Source organism: Drosophila miranda, chromosome 3, assembly GCF_003369915.1.
Source record: "Drosophila miranda strain MSH22 chromosome 3, D.miranda_PacBio2.1, whole genome shotgun sequence".
Lineage (NCBI taxonomy): Eukaryota > Metazoa > Arthropoda > Insecta > Diptera > Drosophilidae > Drosophila > Drosophila miranda.
In genome coordinates this window covers 16,564,447-16,581,264 of record NC_046676.1, presented here as the reverse complement: position 1 = coordinate 16,581,264, position 16,818 = coordinate 16,564,447, and the positions used below count along the sequence as shown (strand labels likewise).

Sequence of the window (16,818 nt, the reverse complement as noted above, 5' to 3'; positions counted from 1 at the left end):
AAATTTTCTGGGCAAAGCTGAGAGATCTATATAGCTGGGAATATTTGACGGAAGATCAAAAACGAGCATTTATTGGTGAATAACTGTTGACAACAATAATTACAGGCAAAACTAATTCTCATACCCTAGAGAAAAAGATATTATAGAATTAAGAAAATGTTTGTCATCCCAGGCTCCGTAGGTATCAGGATCGAGATAAATATATACAAGATACTAAAAATATACATGAATATGTCTAAAACATATCAATTTGAGAAAAGGAGTTTATAAATTACGTTGCATCTTCATATGAAATTAGCGAAATAGGGTATACAAAAGTCTATGCGCGCATCGTGACCTAAAATACCAACAACATTACGACTGTTTTTTTTGTTGAACTACTTTGTTATTGCCTAGTTTTAGCCAAAATACAATAAAAGCAAGGACTAAAAACTAGCCAATCTTGAAAAACTTTAATCATCAATAGGATAAAATTATGTGGGCATGGCTAAATGTTCTATATAGCTAAGAATATTCGACGGAAGATCAAAAACGAGCATTTATTGGTGAATAGCTGTTGACAACAATAATTCTCATACCCTAGAGAAAAGGATATTATATAATTGAGAAAATGTTTGTCTTCCAAGGCTCAGTAGGTATCAGGATCGACATAAATATATACAAGATACTAATAATGTACTTGAATATGTCTAAAGAATATCAATTTGAGAAAAGGTCTTAATAAATTACGTTTGATCTTCATATAAAATTAGCGAAATAGGGTGTACAAAGGCTATACACGCATCACGTCTTCAAATACCAGCAACATTGCGACTGTTTTTTTTGTTGAACTATTTTGTTTAAACCTTGTTTTAGTCAAAATACAATAAAAGCAAGGACTAAAAACTAACCAACTGTGTAGAAAATTGATTCATTAATCGTATAAAATTATGTGGGCACGGCTTAAAGTTCTATATAGCTAGTAATATTCGACGGAATATCAAAAACGAGGAATATGTAAAATATAACTTGAATTTGTCAGTATATTTGCGGTATATTTTTAAATTGACAAAGTATATTTTGGTATATTTTACGATAAAAAAAAAATTTATGTCAAAATTTTATTATTCCGACTCACCGTCGCGTCGCGCCACCCGCTCTCCGCCCACAACAATAGCAATTGATGTAAAAACATCAAGTACTCCAACATCTATTCCTTGACTCGGCAATCTCCACCTTCACGTAGGCGGGCGGCCATAGAATCCTACGCTACTTAAGGGTAGCATGGTAACTTAAAACCTAAAAAAAAATTCCTAATTTTACTTAATTTTCTTTCGCGTTGTCTTGATTGGTTTGGCAATATGGTCGACAACCTAGAGCCGCTACCCGCAAGCCTGCAAAATCTCGTGGAGCAAGATTCCTTGAAGTGGATTTTTGTTGGCGGTAAAGGTGGCGTGGGCAAGACAACTTGCAGGTGAGAGTGAGACGATACGAGCACCTACAAACAGGTGCACACATGAGAACGTCTGGCTAATTCCATTTACATATGTTTGCGTTCGTGTATTTCTCAGCTCGAGCTTGGCCGTGCAATTGGCAAAGGTGCGCGAGTCGGTGCTCATTATTTCAACAGACCCAGCACATAATATATCAGATGCCTTCGACCAGAAGTTCACCAAGGTGCCCACAAAGGTAATTCGGAGACCGTTGCCAACTTTCGCAGAGTGAGCTAATTCGATTTGATGCTGCTATCCACCAGGTGAATGGCTTCGACAACTTGTTTGCTATGGAAATAGACCCAAACGCGGGCCTCAACGAGTTGCCCGAGGAGTATTTTGAGGGTGAAAACGAGGCTCTACGCGTTAGCAAGGGCGTAATGCAGGAGATGATCAACGCTTTGCCCGGCGTCGATGAGGCCATGAGTTACGCCGAGGTGATGAAGCTGGTGAAGGGCATGAACTTCTCCGTAGTCGTGTTTGACACAGCACCCACCGGACATACGCTTCGCCTTATTGCATTCCCGCAGGTGGTGGAGAAAGGCCTGGGCAAGCTGCTGCGTCTCAAGATGAAGGTGGCCCCTCTTCTAACGCAATTCGTCTCCATGCTGGGCATGGCCGATGTGAATGTGGACACCCTGTCGCAGAAGCTGGACGACATGCTGCGAGTGATCACCCAGGTTAACGAACAGTTTAAAAATCCAGTAAGTAGCCAAAACAGACCAAAATTCGGACTTGGGACTGCATTGCTTCTGTTGACAGGATCAAACCACATTCGTTTGCGTGTGCATTGCCGAGTTCTTCTCCCTATATGAGACGGAACGACTAATCCAAGAGCTGACAAAGTGCGGCATCGATGTACACAACATAATCGTCAATCAGCTGCTGTTCCTGAACAATTCACACAGCTCTTGCAAAATGTGCGCCTCTCGCTATAAGATACAAGAGAAATACTTGGACCAGATTGCCGATTTGTACGAGGACTTCCATGTTACCAAGCTGCCGTTGCTCGAGAAGGAAGTACGTGGTCCGGACAGCATCAAGGCCTTCTCTGAGAACCTAATGACGCCCTACGATCCCAAAGCGAAGCCAAAGGAGTAAGAAAAAATCCACAAAGTGTATGCATTACCACAAATACTTGTGACTAACCGAATTATGTGTGAATTGGAATGCTTCAAATAAATTCTATTTATGGTCTCGGTCCCAAAGGATCCGTTCCTACGTGAAATACTCTACAAGGATTGATACTACAAGCATTAACAACATGCTAGCCTTCAGAGTGTTAAAGTCCGCCGCATGCCCGCTCCACTGGTACTGTATGGGGATGGTGGTTGCTTACAGACATAAGCTTTTGATCTACACAAATCTTGGCGTAGCGCAGGTATTCGGTATCCCCTTGAACTACGGCCGACATGAGCAGCAGGAACTCGTACAGATTGACCTTTCCCTGTGCGTGGCAGTCGATGTCGCGTAGAACGTTGTGCATCAGATCGACGGGCACTTCCTTGACACCCATCGCCTTCATCGCCTTGCAGCAGTTGTTGATTGTCACGTAGCCGGTGTTGTTCTCCTCTAGGCTCCTGAAGTGCGTCACATATTTCTGTACCTGCCGCACTGACATCTTAATGGGGATGCTGAGATGGATGGGATCCTCGCTCAGCTGGCCCATTTGGGTATTGAGAAATCTGCGCGCATCGTCAATCTCCTTGGCCTTGCGCTCGTTGGACCACTTCAGCTCGCGGCCCATAACGTTCGCCACCTGTGGCAGGATTTCGTCCGCCACCTGCACATTGAGGAATGCCACGCGCAGCCGGCGAGCCACCATGTCGACCAATGTGCAGGCATAGTCTCTCACGCCCTGCTTTACATCGGCCTCTATGTAGGGAAACTCCGAGTGTAGCCTCTTTCCGACTATGGGCCAACCTTTGCCGCTACTGGTGGCGTTAACGGCCACCTTGAAGGCATTGGAACCGTACGTGTTCGAGAGATGCTCGGCGACATCACGCTCCATGCCGAAGTCCCGCACCAACCGTATGAACATCCTTGGCGACCACCCATTGGCTCCATCAAGCTTGCAAGCGTCCGCCGTTACCGAATGTGGCCGGAGAACGTCTATATTGCCGTATTTAATGGCAGCGTTGACGGCTTTTTCGGCCAGCATGCGGAACGAGGACCAGGTGCCACCCACAATGGAGACCATGTTCCTGGGACCCAGGTTGACGACGTGATTCTTCAGTAGGGTGTTATTCAGTGATGCCGATTCGACCGGCATTGCCTTGAAGGCGCCCCAAACAGCAAGAACGTCGCACCGGCGCACATCGAAGTTGGGGCTGACAAAATGCTTGATTCCGTTCAGCAGGCACTGCACTTCTCGCTCCGACGGCTGCGGCTGTACAGACGTATTTCCAGGCTCATCGAAGACTTCGTTGCTGGTTCCCACGAGAGTGTGTCCCTGCCAGGGAAGAAAGAATATCGAACCACCATCCTTCGTGTGGGGATCGAACACGCCGACATTCTCGGGACAGTAGAAACGCGGAAAGACGGCAATAGAACCCCAGCTGCTAGTGCATAGCTGCTCTGCCAAGGGATCCTCCATCAAGCGCACGCTGTCGCTCAAGTGTCCGGTGGCATTTATGACAATCTTCGCCCTTATCTTGTAGGACTTGCCCGACAGCTGGTCAACGGCCTTGGCGCCGCCAATATTTCCATCCTTGTTCTTGATCAGATTTTCGACTTTCATGTGGTTGCAGATGTCTGCTCCGTAGCGGGCCGACGTCAATGCCACTGAGAGGCACATGCGGGCATCGTCATACTGCTTCTCGTAGAAGATAAAGGCTCCAAAGAGATCCCCTCTTCGCATTATTGGAAATATATCCACAGCCTCCTCGGCGCTGAGATACTGGAAGCTCTTTGTTCCCTTAGGAGCCAGCATGTGGTACAAGCTTAGCTCCAGGTAGTAGAGGGGGGCCTGCCACCAGTGATGTATTGGAAGCATGATTGGCACTGGCTGGTTGAGATGCGGCGCCAGATTCCCAATGCTGCTTCGTTCCATCAGAGAGCTCTGCACGCGCCGAAAGGCGGCACGATCGAAACGCCTTATCGCCTGTTCCAAGTCCCTGAAGCCGCCGTGCAACAGCTTGCTGGACTTGGAAGAAGTGCCGCTGCCAAAGTCGTCGGCCTCGACTAGGGCCGTTTTAAGGCCCCGCGTGGCCGCATCCAGGGCACAACCGGCTCCTACTGCGCCGCCGCCAATGATGAGGACATCGTACATGTTCGATTTGAAGGCGTCCAGGCAAAACTTGCGCGTGGGCAGCTCCCGCTTCATCTGTGGAATCTGCTCCACTCCGTTGGACATATCATCATATGAAAAATTGCTGTTGGCCAGCTTGGAACTGCCAAACATCACTGCCATCTGCAGGATCTTGGCCATTGTGGGGAATGTTCTAGATCTGTCTGGGTTGGCGCCGGTCTACTTTCCTTCGGTTGAGAATATCCACTTGCAGCAGCTGAAATTTAGATATTTAAAATATTGAATTTTTATATGGTTTCTCCCAGATGAACTAACAAATAAAACTGAATAAGTTTTTCATTTCTTTTTTTCGAAATCTGTTCAACGTACACAAACATATTAGATGTTTTATTTTTTTTATTTGGTTTTCGTTTTGTGTCGCAAAGTTAGAATATCATTAATAACAGAGCTCAAGCCAAGCCCACCGCCTGAAGGAATTACAAAGAGTAAGAGTACAAAAGAAGGTCAAATGCTAAAAAACATCCAGCAGAATTATCTTTAAAACTTAGCAGAAATGTACTATAAAAAATCACTACGCCCTGCTTCTGCTCCTGTCCATGCAATCATCGGATCCCATTCCATTAACTAATCCTCTACAAGCGTCCGGGTCCAGACCGAGTGTGATTTGTAGATTGCGTGTATACCTAACTAAGTGGTAAGTGGGAGGAACGCACGGCCGTTCCGCTGAAGCAGGCGTAGTCTCTTCTGGCTCCTAATGTCTTCTACTGCTGCTTGGCACTGCCGAAGAAGTACTTGTAGAAGAGGGTGGCCACCAGGCACAGGACCAGGGGCAGCAGCCACGTCTTCATCGAGCTCTCCTCGTTCTGCGTGTCCGTGCTCCAGGTGGGCTCAGACTTCTGCGCTACGCTGGTGCGTTCGCTCTCCACCAGCTCTCCGATTTTGTACTTTGTCATCATTTCACGGGCATCGTTGCTGTGTCCCACATCCTCAAAATTCTCTGTGGCATCTTTGCCGGCTTGCTCGATTAGCACTTCCTCGCCGCCGGGATGCTGCAAAAAGGAACGGAAAAGAAAGGAAAATAAATATTCGCATACATCATCGTTGCTGGTATTGATATGCTGGCCAAATATGCTAATGAATGACCCTGAAAGAATACATCCACAAGTAACGAAAAAAGGGAACACAAACAGCGAAGATCACGGTGATCGGGCGAATGTTTAAAACATGACCGACTAGTGGTTGTTTCGTTTCCTGGGAGCGGCTGCGGCAGACATTGGAATTAGAAATTAAACTGAAGTGCGAAGCATTGTCATCCACACTATTACTATTTTCAAGCCACAAAATGCAGCGTCATCGTTAGTTTGAGGTTCTAGCCAGCTTATCAAGAGTGCACGAAGCAATCTCAATGATATCAGTGGGGGCGAGGCGGTATCTTAGACCTGCTTCATCGGGGTGATGGAGTAAAGCAAATGATATGATATTACACCCAATAACAATGGTATTGCATAGGAATTGTCTACCCACCCAAATGAGATGCAAATGCGGACCCAGGTTTTGCTTAACATTTGACCCCTCGCTACATATACCCATGTGCGCGTACAATACATATGTACATACATATGTATCCACGTACATAGTTATGAATATTGTGAGCGGATAGTTTCTCAACTCAAAGCGTCGAGCGATTTAAACAGACAAAGCGGAAGGCAACAGCAGTTTCGACAGCTAAAAGGGGGCTCGGATAGATGTGGTGGAGCAAAGAAAAAGCAACGTGCCGATGTCTACTAGAAATTTCTGTGAAACTCGAAATATAATCGTCGACATCAGCCACAGGTCAATCAATGTTCACGGGTCAAAGTACAAATCTAATTCCGACTGTTTTTGTTCACACGCAGGGTGCATTTTTCATGAGCACATGTGTGTCTGCCTCTGCCTGCCAGTGTCTGCCTTTCCAGGTACTCCAGCATTGTAGACAAAGCCTCAGATAAGGGCGTCCTAGATTCGACGTGTACCAATCTTGTTGTTGTCACCCCAGTCGATTTCTCACCTCGTTCAAAAACGCCGTGACATCGTACACACTGTTGTGGATGAGCAGCCAGGTATCCTTGTTGGTGTTGTGCTTAGCAACCTCGGCCCGCGTAAAACTTTTCTTGCCATCGCCAGACATGTTGAATGTTGATCACTTCACTTGTTGATTTGATTGCTAATACGCGTTGCGTTGCGTTTAATTGTTAATCATTCGAGCTAGTGATGTAAAAAAACATCGATGTTTTTCTGCCGATGTTTACTGATGTTTTCCGATGTTTTTGCTGCTGCCGATGTTGAGTGATGTTTTGCAAAACATCGGTAGATTAATTTCATATCATTGCGTATTTGTCGTCTGTAAGCAGCAACACAGCAATGCCGTAAACATATTTGACTTAAAATGAATCAAATTTACTATAGATGGTATACATTTGTTTAAATCGACATCGATGTATTCATTCAAACTTACATCACTATTGTTAATCATTCGATTTGAAAAATCTCATTTGAAAAATATACCGTAAATATACTGACGAATTCAAGTTCTATTTTAGATATTCCTCGTTTTTGATCTTCCGTGAAATATTGCTAGCTAGATAGAATATTTAGCCATGCCATCATAATTTTATACGATTGATGAATCAATTTTCTAGTTAACTGGTGTATTCTTAATACTTGCTTTTATTGCATTTTGCGTAAAAAGAGGTTTTAGCAAAAATGGGAAGAAAAAAACGAAAGTGACCGCGGACTTGTCCCTAAAATATACGGTCTGACCCTCAGAAATATACCGAAATATACCGTAAAAATTTTGACGATTTTTAGCTCTACTATACCTATTCTTAGTTTTTGATATTCCGTTGAATAATACTATCTATATAGAAAATTAAGCCATGCCCACTCAATTTTATACGATTGATGAATCAGTTTTCTACTTGATTGACTTAATTTAAATAATAGCTTTTATAACGTTGAAAATGAAATTTAATAGATTGATGAAACTGGCAAAATATACCATTATATACCGATATACCGTAAATATACCGTCGGTTCAATTTTGACCTAAAAAAATACCGAAAAAATTCAGATCTCTCAGCTTTGTCCACATAATTTGAATAAATTTTCTACAAGATTATCTACTTTCAAGTACCCGCATTGTATTGTACTTTGACTAAACCAGGGCTTATAAATTAATGTCGCCCGCAACATTATGCATGGAATAAGTCTCATTGTTACTTTACCCGATTCAAGTTCGGCTATCGATACTATCGACTGGATACGCGCCAAATAGAAATTGTTTGAAAGTGAATGAGCGACAGGGATTTAAATGCAATCCATTGGAATAAATGATGCACTAAAGTGCGATTTAAGATAGCGAAAATTCAAAAAACCTGCGTCGGCACGACGGTATCTTTTTGTACCATGTGGAATAGATCCCGAGACGACGACAAAAACACGATATCTTTCCCCTGAACTGCTCTTAAATTCAAGTTTTAGGTAATTGTTTCCGTTCATGATCGGAAATCAAATTACCCTATTTCGATATTTGATTTGATTTAAAATAACAAATAAAAATAATAAACACATCTAGCAACGAACTAGTTCCACTGTACCAAGCTATAACGGTTAACTTTTTGAACTGCCAAAATCTTACCTTGCTCTGCGCAATCTCAATTATTACATTTAAGCGTACGCCCTGGTTCGCTTATATTTAGCAAAGGAGACTTCAAAGTCAAACCTATCCTGCAGCTCCAGTATCTCAAACGAAACAGTAGCCAAGGATTGGCAAGCAAAACAAGAGTGGCAAAAGTTACTAAAAATTGCAACGCTGCAGAGGCGTTTTTATAATTACAATTAAAGTTAACAGACACTGAACATATTTTGATATCCAACAGTAGAAGCATTTTATATAAATAATTGAGGAGTAGCGAAGCTTTTAACTTTTTTACAAGGTAAGTAGTGAATTAATCCATATTACGCAATTTGCTTCCGTGCAAAAACATGGTGGAGCTGAGACTCTCTTGCTCCACCTTACTCAAATTTCCGGTGTCGATTTTTCACCCTCTGAGGATTTCTACTGCGTAGTTTGAGTCCCAATCAGGGCGTTTTTTGCCGGATAATACGATTATGTATGCAAATATGTACATATTTTGATACATAGATTTATGTATCAATGTGTATCGACCTAGTATCCTGTTTTACCTACCGTAATAAACATTATAATTTCTATCATGGGCAGGACTCATGCGTGAGATCGAATCAAAGCGTAAACAACATTTGAAGGGAGCAACAAAAATAAAGTCAAGTGTCTTGTAAATTAAAAAGTTTGTTTTTTGTTTTTACAAGTACAATAGCACGCGTTCAACTATACTATCATTAAAAGAGCACTTTCTTATCAGCACTTAAAGATTTGGGCCAGCTCTGTGCTGGCAAAACGCTTCCACGCTCGAAAATTATAAAATACTTCAACATAGATTCCCATGAAAATTTGTTACAATGTTAAAACTTACTTAATGCTACATAATTACAACGTGCGGGATACTCTTGCACGAGATCAGAAGATCATTCAGTCACAAGCCAAATTAATATACCCCAGAAATATCACCGGTTACTAAGCATTAAGAATATCGCACAATTTATAATTCATATTTAGCTTATTAAAACACAATCAAGGATAGTAAATTAGAGTATATGTCACTCGGGGTTGATGGAAACACAAGGAAAAACAAAGTCGGACGGCTCTGTTCCTGATTGCGATCGCCGTTGATCGCTTTCGCACACAAAGGGACTAAAAATAGCCAGTTCATCGCGGTCGACTGTCAAAGAGTGCAATAAAATGTTATGCCTCATTGCTGCATAATTTTTTACATCTGCTGCAGCCCGCGGCACACATTTTTTCGGCGCGACGACGCGACAAATTTGCATTCCCGATCAATCATTAAGTTTGATTGATTCAGCCCATTAAATACAATTAACTGGAATGTGGTCCAATAACAAATAAATAAATAATTCAGTAAACAGTAAGCTTGTGTGGAGCTGATCGAGATGAGGAGAGAGGATCATGATCTCTTCGGCATGTCCAAAGTTCTTCTTGTTGCTTTAATTGGAGCCGAGACCGAGCTTTTAATTAAAGATATGTACATATGTATTTGTGTACATTTATTGCTCGTAATTATTGTATAAATTCGTTTTGTTTTAAATGGTACTTTTGCCTTTTCCTCCGAACAGATGTTGCATCCGAAATACATAGATACAACGAACTCTGTTACGGCTGTATGTGGCTGTAATTAGGGTAGAGCTCCTGAACACGGGGTAGACGGTTGATGTTGGATGCAGTTTTCAGGAAAATAATAATTTACATACATAACTGCATTTTTATATTTATGTATATACATATGTACGCACATACCTAGGTATATATGGCTCACAAAGAAAAACAAAGTACGCACAAAGAAGCTGTTCATTCAACTCCGCATTCGACTGCCGCATTTTTTCCAGTCCATTACAGTGGGGAGGCAGACAGAACACCAATGCAGAGTGAGAGAGTGAGATAGAGAGAGAGAGAGAGAGAGAGAGAGAGAGAGAGCGAAAGAGAGTACGAGACGTTGTCCAGGCATACGTGCGGTGCGTGATTATCACGCAACTAGCACGTGCTTTTGGCTTGGCTTTGGCTCTGTTGTTCTTGCCCTCTTACACTCTCATTCAAACATCCACCTCACCACTCTCTCGCGCTTTACAAACAAAAACAATCTAAATACAAACAGAGAGTGACAGATACATACTGTGGTTTAAAAAAGTATACATACATATATGTACATACATTTGTATATCCCAGTAGCATTGTATTTCTAAATGAACATTGTGGAACTGCTTGAATGAAGTGTCGTTATGTTTCAGTTATGTACATAAAGAGGCGACACAGAAATCTCTTTAAACGAAATTTAAACCGTAATATGTATTATTATCGTTGCTACAGAAATCTCTTTGGGTTATTTTCAAATCTCTATCAGTCATAACCTAGGTCAACAAAGATGTTTGGTGATTTGGAATAAGTGAAACACATTTCACAAAAAAGTGAAGCCACAAATATGTATGTGCATACGTACATAAATATTTATGAGATACCGCTGATAAACTGCATAGTAATAAGCGCCAAGGTCGTATATAGAATTTTTTGTGCACTGTATATAACACACTTATGCAAGATTGCTGTTTGTTTATTCTGGTTTTTGCCTGGTAACGCATTCGACGCATTTCAATTACATATTGTAAGTGCTTGGATTTTTCTAGTGCAGTAGGTGTAGATTGCAATCAAATCAGAACGGGATGCGCTGTAGTAAAGACTCCGACGTGACTAATGGGGCATCCTCATCGCCCCCGCCCACACATGGACTTTTAATACATGTTGTCGTAGAAAGATCTAAAAAAAACTTCTTTGGCCGCCACCCGGCAACACAATCGACTACATTTTGGCAAGAGGTTCGTTCTGACCAGTTCTCGGACTTTGTTTTGGACATAAATCTGTCGCACGCGTTGGCCAAGTGCATTTGTTTTTCTTGATTAGTATTTTTTTGTTTGTTTTATTATGCCCCTTTCGCTACTCTGCTATATGGATGTATGTATATATTTATATATATACATATTTCAAGAGTGTAAATTCAAATAAACAACATTCTCCATCTCAGAGATACCCGCCAGTTGGGGTACATCGAATGGTGTGTACACTCAGGGAAAGGGGTATTTGCTGGTGCAACGACTACGCTATAAATAAATATGAAATTTTCTCATTTCACGAAATTATTATATGCATTTCTACAGATTTTATATTCCAGCAGAGAAGGGTTGGGGAGAGGGAAATCTAAAGCAGAGAGAGGAAGAACAAGATATTCATGGCCTTTATATATCAGGCAGTCCGTGCGTGCTCAAAATATGCTGTTGTTGTTCGAAGGGTACATTAATCAGAAGGTATGGCAGCCCACTGTTTAGGTGCCATAGATTGCAGACTCCCCACAGGTATGCAGCAAGTCTGCACTCATCAAGTAGGCACTTCACAATGGCATAGTTTTCTATCTCACCAACTGGAGTACATATGTATGAATAAACTGATTTTTTTCTTCCACCTTAAGCGATTAAAAAAAAAAATAGAATATCAAGTGCACGAAAAGTCGCTTAATTCGTCTTACCTTACCTTCTGTTTAATATACTCTGGCCGGCCTGTTTTGCTTTTAGCTGCCGCTCCGGCGCATTTACGACTGAGTTGTTCTTTGGAAGTGCGCTGGTCAAGACGCGAAAATCTGAAACAAAGTGCATCAAAGGGAAAGATCCGTCTAAAAACATTAGTAAAAGTGTTAAAAGAAAGTGTTAGCAGTACTAATTTACAAAATTGTGCTACCTTGAGATAGCCATAGAAGCAACTGTAAACGCACAGTAGGGAAGAGAGGACTACGAAATGCCGGTCGATATTTGTAGTCAACCCCACACTTTGCTCAGTTCAAGAAGGTAAACTAAACGTACATACATATGTATAAATTATGGCTCAATGAAAGTGACAGGGCTGAAATATATTGAAATTTAGCCTATCCCGGTACGATTTCGTGATGGTCGATGGTCGATTATCCATCCAGTCATTCTTATCGCGCTGGACTGCAATATCCACTAATTGGCAAGCTAGACGAGCCAGTACATACTATAAATAACATATATGATACTCGTGGTAAAAAGAAGCGAACAAATTTTATCTTTTTTATGAGCAATTATTTTTCCAACGCTGGTCATATATTAAGCAAATCTAATGAGAGGCGTTATCTGATAATTAAAGTATTTTCAAGTCATTGAGGTGAAGGGATCCATATCGAACAGCAACCGCTCTTCCGAATGCTGAATACATAAACCATATTTATCTACGAATGCCTGCCCACTTGGCCTTTTAGATACGCCTTAGCTGGCGCACCCCATACATTGTTAGTTCACGAAAAAAACAAATTACATACTTGAATATTATTTACATGGGAAACGCTGAAATGTTGTTGGCATTGAAATCTAGAATTATCGTTTTTGTTGAACGGACGGAGAGAACAAATTTGCTATAGCATATCAAGTTCTGATGAGAAAGCGATTTAGACCCAGTCCGACCAATCAGATCAAGATTTTCATCCATTTCCTCAATTTGTAAAATCTGTTAAAATGTATCGACTTTGTCGCCGGTATGGAAATAGACTTAATGCATTCGAAATTCGAAATCTATTCAGGCTATCTTCGGGGGCCGAAGCTTTGAGTGCCCTTGAATTTCGAGCGTTCGTGTATTTGTATGGGAGTTGTTTTTCGAAAGATTTGTTCTAATGCAGCTACTATATCAAATAGTGACGACATTTGTATTTTTTTGTTGACTCAGTTTTTATTATCACATATTTAAGAGGTTATATTGTTTTTTTGAACGATCATTGCTATGGTGGCTATATGATTTAGAGACGCGAACTTGCCTTTTCCGACAACTTTTAGAAAAGAGAGTCAAATTATGCGTAGCTGCCAAGAACTCGACAATATTTATTGGGGATATCCTGCTTTGGGGGTACTTATCCTGCCTTGTGACATCAAAATCATTTATCCTTTGTTCATTTGCAGCGGAACAACAGATACCTCGCTGTCGTTAAACTCATTGTCCCTGACGTCTGCTCTGCCGCCGACCGATACAGATCTTCATCATACACCACACAACATGAACAAATTGTGTCGCCAAGTGTCAATTGAGTCGCCCGGGCCGGGGGCTAAAAACTGCGTCTTCAACTTTTTTGTGCCCATCGAGGACACACCAGCACTGGGTGCTCGGATCAGGATTGTGTGCGCAGGCGCATGCTACCGTCGACGGGATCGCTCCAATTCTATAACCAGCATGTCGTCAGTGTCCTCAGAGTTGAGCGATTACTGTCCGTCGGTGAATTCGATGTCGCCCGCTCACCAGGGCATTCGAGAGGGCTCGTTCTTTCCGGGCTTCGAGGTGGCAGGCGTAATTGAGGCCCTTGGCTCAGAGGTCACGGAGACCAACAACTGTGGACTGCGGATCGGACAGCGCGTTATTGTCTATCCGTTCGATGAGACCCCGTCCGGTTATGCCGAGCTCCTGGTGGTACCAGATTTGAAGCACATCGTGCCCATACCCGACAGCCTGCCAATGGAGGTGGCGGCTATGCTGCCCACGGGCGCCCTTTTGGCCATGAACGCCGTCTTCAAGGCCCAAGCCGTGGTCACACAGATCCTCGCTCAGCGCGCAAGCTCTGATCCAAAGAAGAAGTGCAAAATCCTAATTGTCGGAACTGGCGGCCTTGCACTGTGGGCAGTGCGTATTGCTTCCTATCATTTTGCCTTGGCTGGCGCCGATAATGTGGACATCACAGTGGCTAGTCTTCGAGACGAGGGCTTCCGTTTGGCCACAGAAATTAAGAAGTAAGTGAAATTGAATTGTGCTGCTCCAGACTGAATACTAACATTAAAATTCTGTGTCTGTGTCTGTCCCCCTGCAGTGTCAGTGTTGTTCAGTGGAACGAATGCTTGTATGAGCCACAGCTTATTGAGCGCACCAAGGATGTATGCGGTGGGGCTGTCGATGTGGTGATTGACTTTGGCACAACTTCCAGAAGTCTCCATCGGTCCATGCACTGCCTGTCTAAGGGTGGTGTGGTCTTGATCAGCGACGAGGTGGCCGAGAAGTTGCTACCAAAGTTTTCAAGGCTGTCGAACGAGTACCAGCAGGAGATTACACCAATTTCAAATGGTACCGCCGAACAGCTGGCGGAACTGGTGGAGCTGGTTGCCACAAAGAAGATTGAGCCGCCGCCACACTCCGTGTTCCCCTGCGAGCAGGCCGCCGAGGTTATCCAGAAGCTGTGTAACTCCGAGATACCAGGACGCGCCATTCTTCGCTTCCACGACATAGAATAGACGTTGGGTCGGAGGCCAAGCAGCATATTCTCTGCTATCAAAACATTAATTCATTCAATATCGATATTTGTTAGTTGTATTCAAGTGACACACAACCACAAAACACTGCTAGCAATCTGCAACACTCTCGAAGCGGATTCAATTGTGCTTAATTTGTTGTTGGCTCTTGTTTTGTAACATTATTTAGGACTGTAGCCATACGCAGTGATGCTTATCCTCATTTCGTTTCATTGATTTGGTTTAGAGTTCTAAGAATTTTGAGTATTATTGTATGTACATATAGATTGTGATTTATTTTATTTTTAAGCAAACCAAACCAAACCACACCCGAGATACTCGTACTTTTGCGTATATGAGTACAGGTCATCCAACACTAACTTAACCCCAAACAACCCAATGAGAATCAGTAGTCGAATATTATGCTTCTTTAATGATTTAGTACAGGACACAAAGCAGAAGCGGATTACAGAATAAATGTTATACGTATTATACATAAAATTGTTACGCATGCGATGCAAGACGTTTAATTCAATTGCTTGATGTTTATACTCATTACGTACGTACCCAAAACAACATTATACTCTACTCTTATTCATAAATAAAAGCACACCAATTACCAATGCAAAAAAAATCTCTGACAGCCATCTATAGCCCAACGATGACTCAGTACTCATCATGCTACTGTTCGGAGCTAGTTCTTTACTTTCACGATACTATAGTATCGTATCAAATTCTTACATTTTAGCGTGAATTAAGTTTTTACCGTGATATTCTGACAGCCATGCCCCGACAATTCCACTTTGTATTAGAGACTGTGTACTATAGCCCTCCTTATCCGACAACACATCATAGAAGGCGCTTATTGACCACTCCGATTTGTAGATATACTGGAAGCGTATAAAAAAGTATAATATTATATAAACGGATAAGCGACTATATTCTTTATTCTGGATCATGCAAGAGCGCCGCCGAAGACTTCGGGCATATCGGAAGTCACGCAGAAAATTCTCCTGCACTGTTTACGGCATTACCTTGGCCTGGCTGGTGCTGGCCCTATCCCAGTGGTTGGCTGTCTGCTTGCTGTAAGTTTAGTTGAGACGTGGTGCAGTGGTGCACCAGGTGAATCTTTGCATTCTAATCTTTAGAAAGGACTTCCGAGATAACGTCAACAAGTATTATTGGATAAGTTTGATATTCTTTATTTCTGCTATGCTTTTGTTCACGATGTTTATATTCATCAAGAGGCTGCGATTCGTGCTCTGCCTAAACTGGCTGCTCAGCTTACTCATTGTGAGTAGTTGTGATTCGATATGGTAAGACAGTCGGTTGAGTTTTCTCATGCTTATATCCGTTCAGGTGGAGTTTCTGATCATCGGACTATTCGCGCTGTCGGCGCAAACTGATTGGAAAAACTTGATCGCATGGTTCCTCATCTGTGCGCTCTTGACATATCTGTTCATATTAATCGGATCCATTTTACCGGTAAATATAGCTATGTATATACACCTCTAAGCCGCGATCTCGACCTCATAATCTTTCATAGCAAGACCTTACTCTGAATGTAGTCATTCTGTTTGTGATAGCTTTCCTCATCCTTTCTATCACCGTCTTCATGAGTATGATGCATCAAATTATGAATATGTCGTATTCGTTCTACGCTTATATGGTTTGTATTGGGCTCATTGTGCTGATGGTAGGTCTAGGTGTCGTCCCATGGATATACTCCTATAAGGCGTCTTTTATCCTTATCCTTTTCAGTTCGTGATGTACCATGCCCAGACAATCAATGGCGGACGCTTTGCGGAGATGCGTATCCGAGACTACCTGCTGGCATCTCTCATCCTCTTCAACGACTTCATCATCATTTACATGTTAACCATCTACCCACAGGTCATCAACAACAAAAAGTCAACGCCGTCCAACACGACAGATTCATATAATTCTAAAGAAAGCGGTTATGAAGACAGCACGACCACAACTGAGGAGGTTGTTGTAAATTGGGGTTGAGTTGACCAAATGGAAGGAAGGCACGCATTGCCAACAATTTTGTTCCTGGGTTTAACTGCATAAACTAAAAATCGAATGTCTTGGATTTAAATTTTAACGTTTTATTGAGGTGTGGTCTGTGGTGAGTTTCGT

At 42.4% G+C, this 16,818-nt stretch overlaps 5 protein-coding genes across 6 annotated transcripts; 3 read left to right on the top strand and 2 right to left on the bottom strand.

The window, feature by feature from the left end:
- The first annotated feature begins 1,105 nt into the window (after positions 1-1,105).
- LOC108158118 (ATPase ASNA1 homolog) lies at positions 1,106-2,700 on the top strand. Its single transcript, XM_017290295.2, has 4 exons — positions 1,106-1,453; positions 1,551-1,668; positions 1,736-2,176; positions 2,235-2,700. Exons 1-4 carry the CDS (start codon positions 1,341-1,343, stop codon positions 2,571-2,573), a joined length of 1,011 nt encoding a protein of 336 aa, XP_017145784.1. The 5' UTR covers positions 1,106-1,340; the 3' UTR covers positions 2,574-2,700.
- LOC117188337 (glycerol-3-phosphate dehydrogenase, mitochondrial) lies at positions 2,639-5,046 on the bottom strand. Its single transcript, XM_033392031.1, has one exon. It carries the CDS (start codon positions 4,900-4,902, stop codon positions 2,755-2,757), a length of 2,148 nt encoding a protein of 715 aa, XP_033247922.1. The 5' UTR covers positions 4,903-5,046; the 3' UTR covers positions 2,639-2,754.
- A 57-nt stretch (positions 5,047-5,103) lies between these two features.
- On the bottom strand, positions 5,104-6,973 carry LOC108158125 (cytochrome b5). The gene is made up of 2 exons (XM_017290307.2): positions 6,770-6,973; positions 5,104-5,771 (listed from the first exon to the last, which is right to left on the bottom strand). Exons 1-2 carry the CDS (start codon positions 6,887-6,889, stop codon positions 5,484-5,486), a joined length of 408 nt encoding a protein of 135 aa, XP_017145796.1. The 5' UTR covers positions 6,890-6,973; the 3' UTR covers positions 5,104-5,483.
- A 1,586-nt stretch (positions 6,974-8,559) lies between these two features.
- LOC108158115 (zinc-type alcohol dehydrogenase-like protein C1773.06c) lies at positions 8,560-15,309 on the top strand. 2 transcript variants are annotated; one of them, XM_033392043.1, is made up of 3 exons: positions 8,560-8,696; positions 13,366-14,184; positions 14,262-15,309. In XM_033392043.1, exons 2-3 carry the CDS (start codon positions 13,460-13,462, stop codon positions 14,677-14,679), a joined length of 1,143 nt encoding a protein of 380 aa, XP_033247934.1. In that variant the 5' UTR covers positions 8,560-8,696; positions 13,366-13,459; the 3' UTR covers positions 14,680-15,309. The 2 variants fall into 2 exon arrangements, with proteins under 2 accessions (XP_033247934.1, XP_017145781.1); XM_017290292.2 differs by lacking the exon at positions 8,560-8,696 and adding an exon at positions 11,997-12,243.
- Positions 15,310-15,407: 98 nt separating this feature from the next.
- Positions 15,408-16,727, top strand: LOC108158122. The gene is made up of 5 exons (XM_017290302.2): positions 15,408-15,761; positions 15,825-15,969; positions 16,036-16,161; positions 16,223-16,372; positions 16,438-16,727. Exons 1-5 carry the CDS (start codon positions 15,634-15,636, stop codon positions 16,684-16,686), a joined length of 798 nt encoding a protein of 265 aa, XP_017145791.1. The 5' UTR covers positions 15,408-15,633; the 3' UTR covers positions 16,687-16,727.
- The last annotated feature ends 91 nt before the right edge of the window (positions 16,728-16,818 follow it).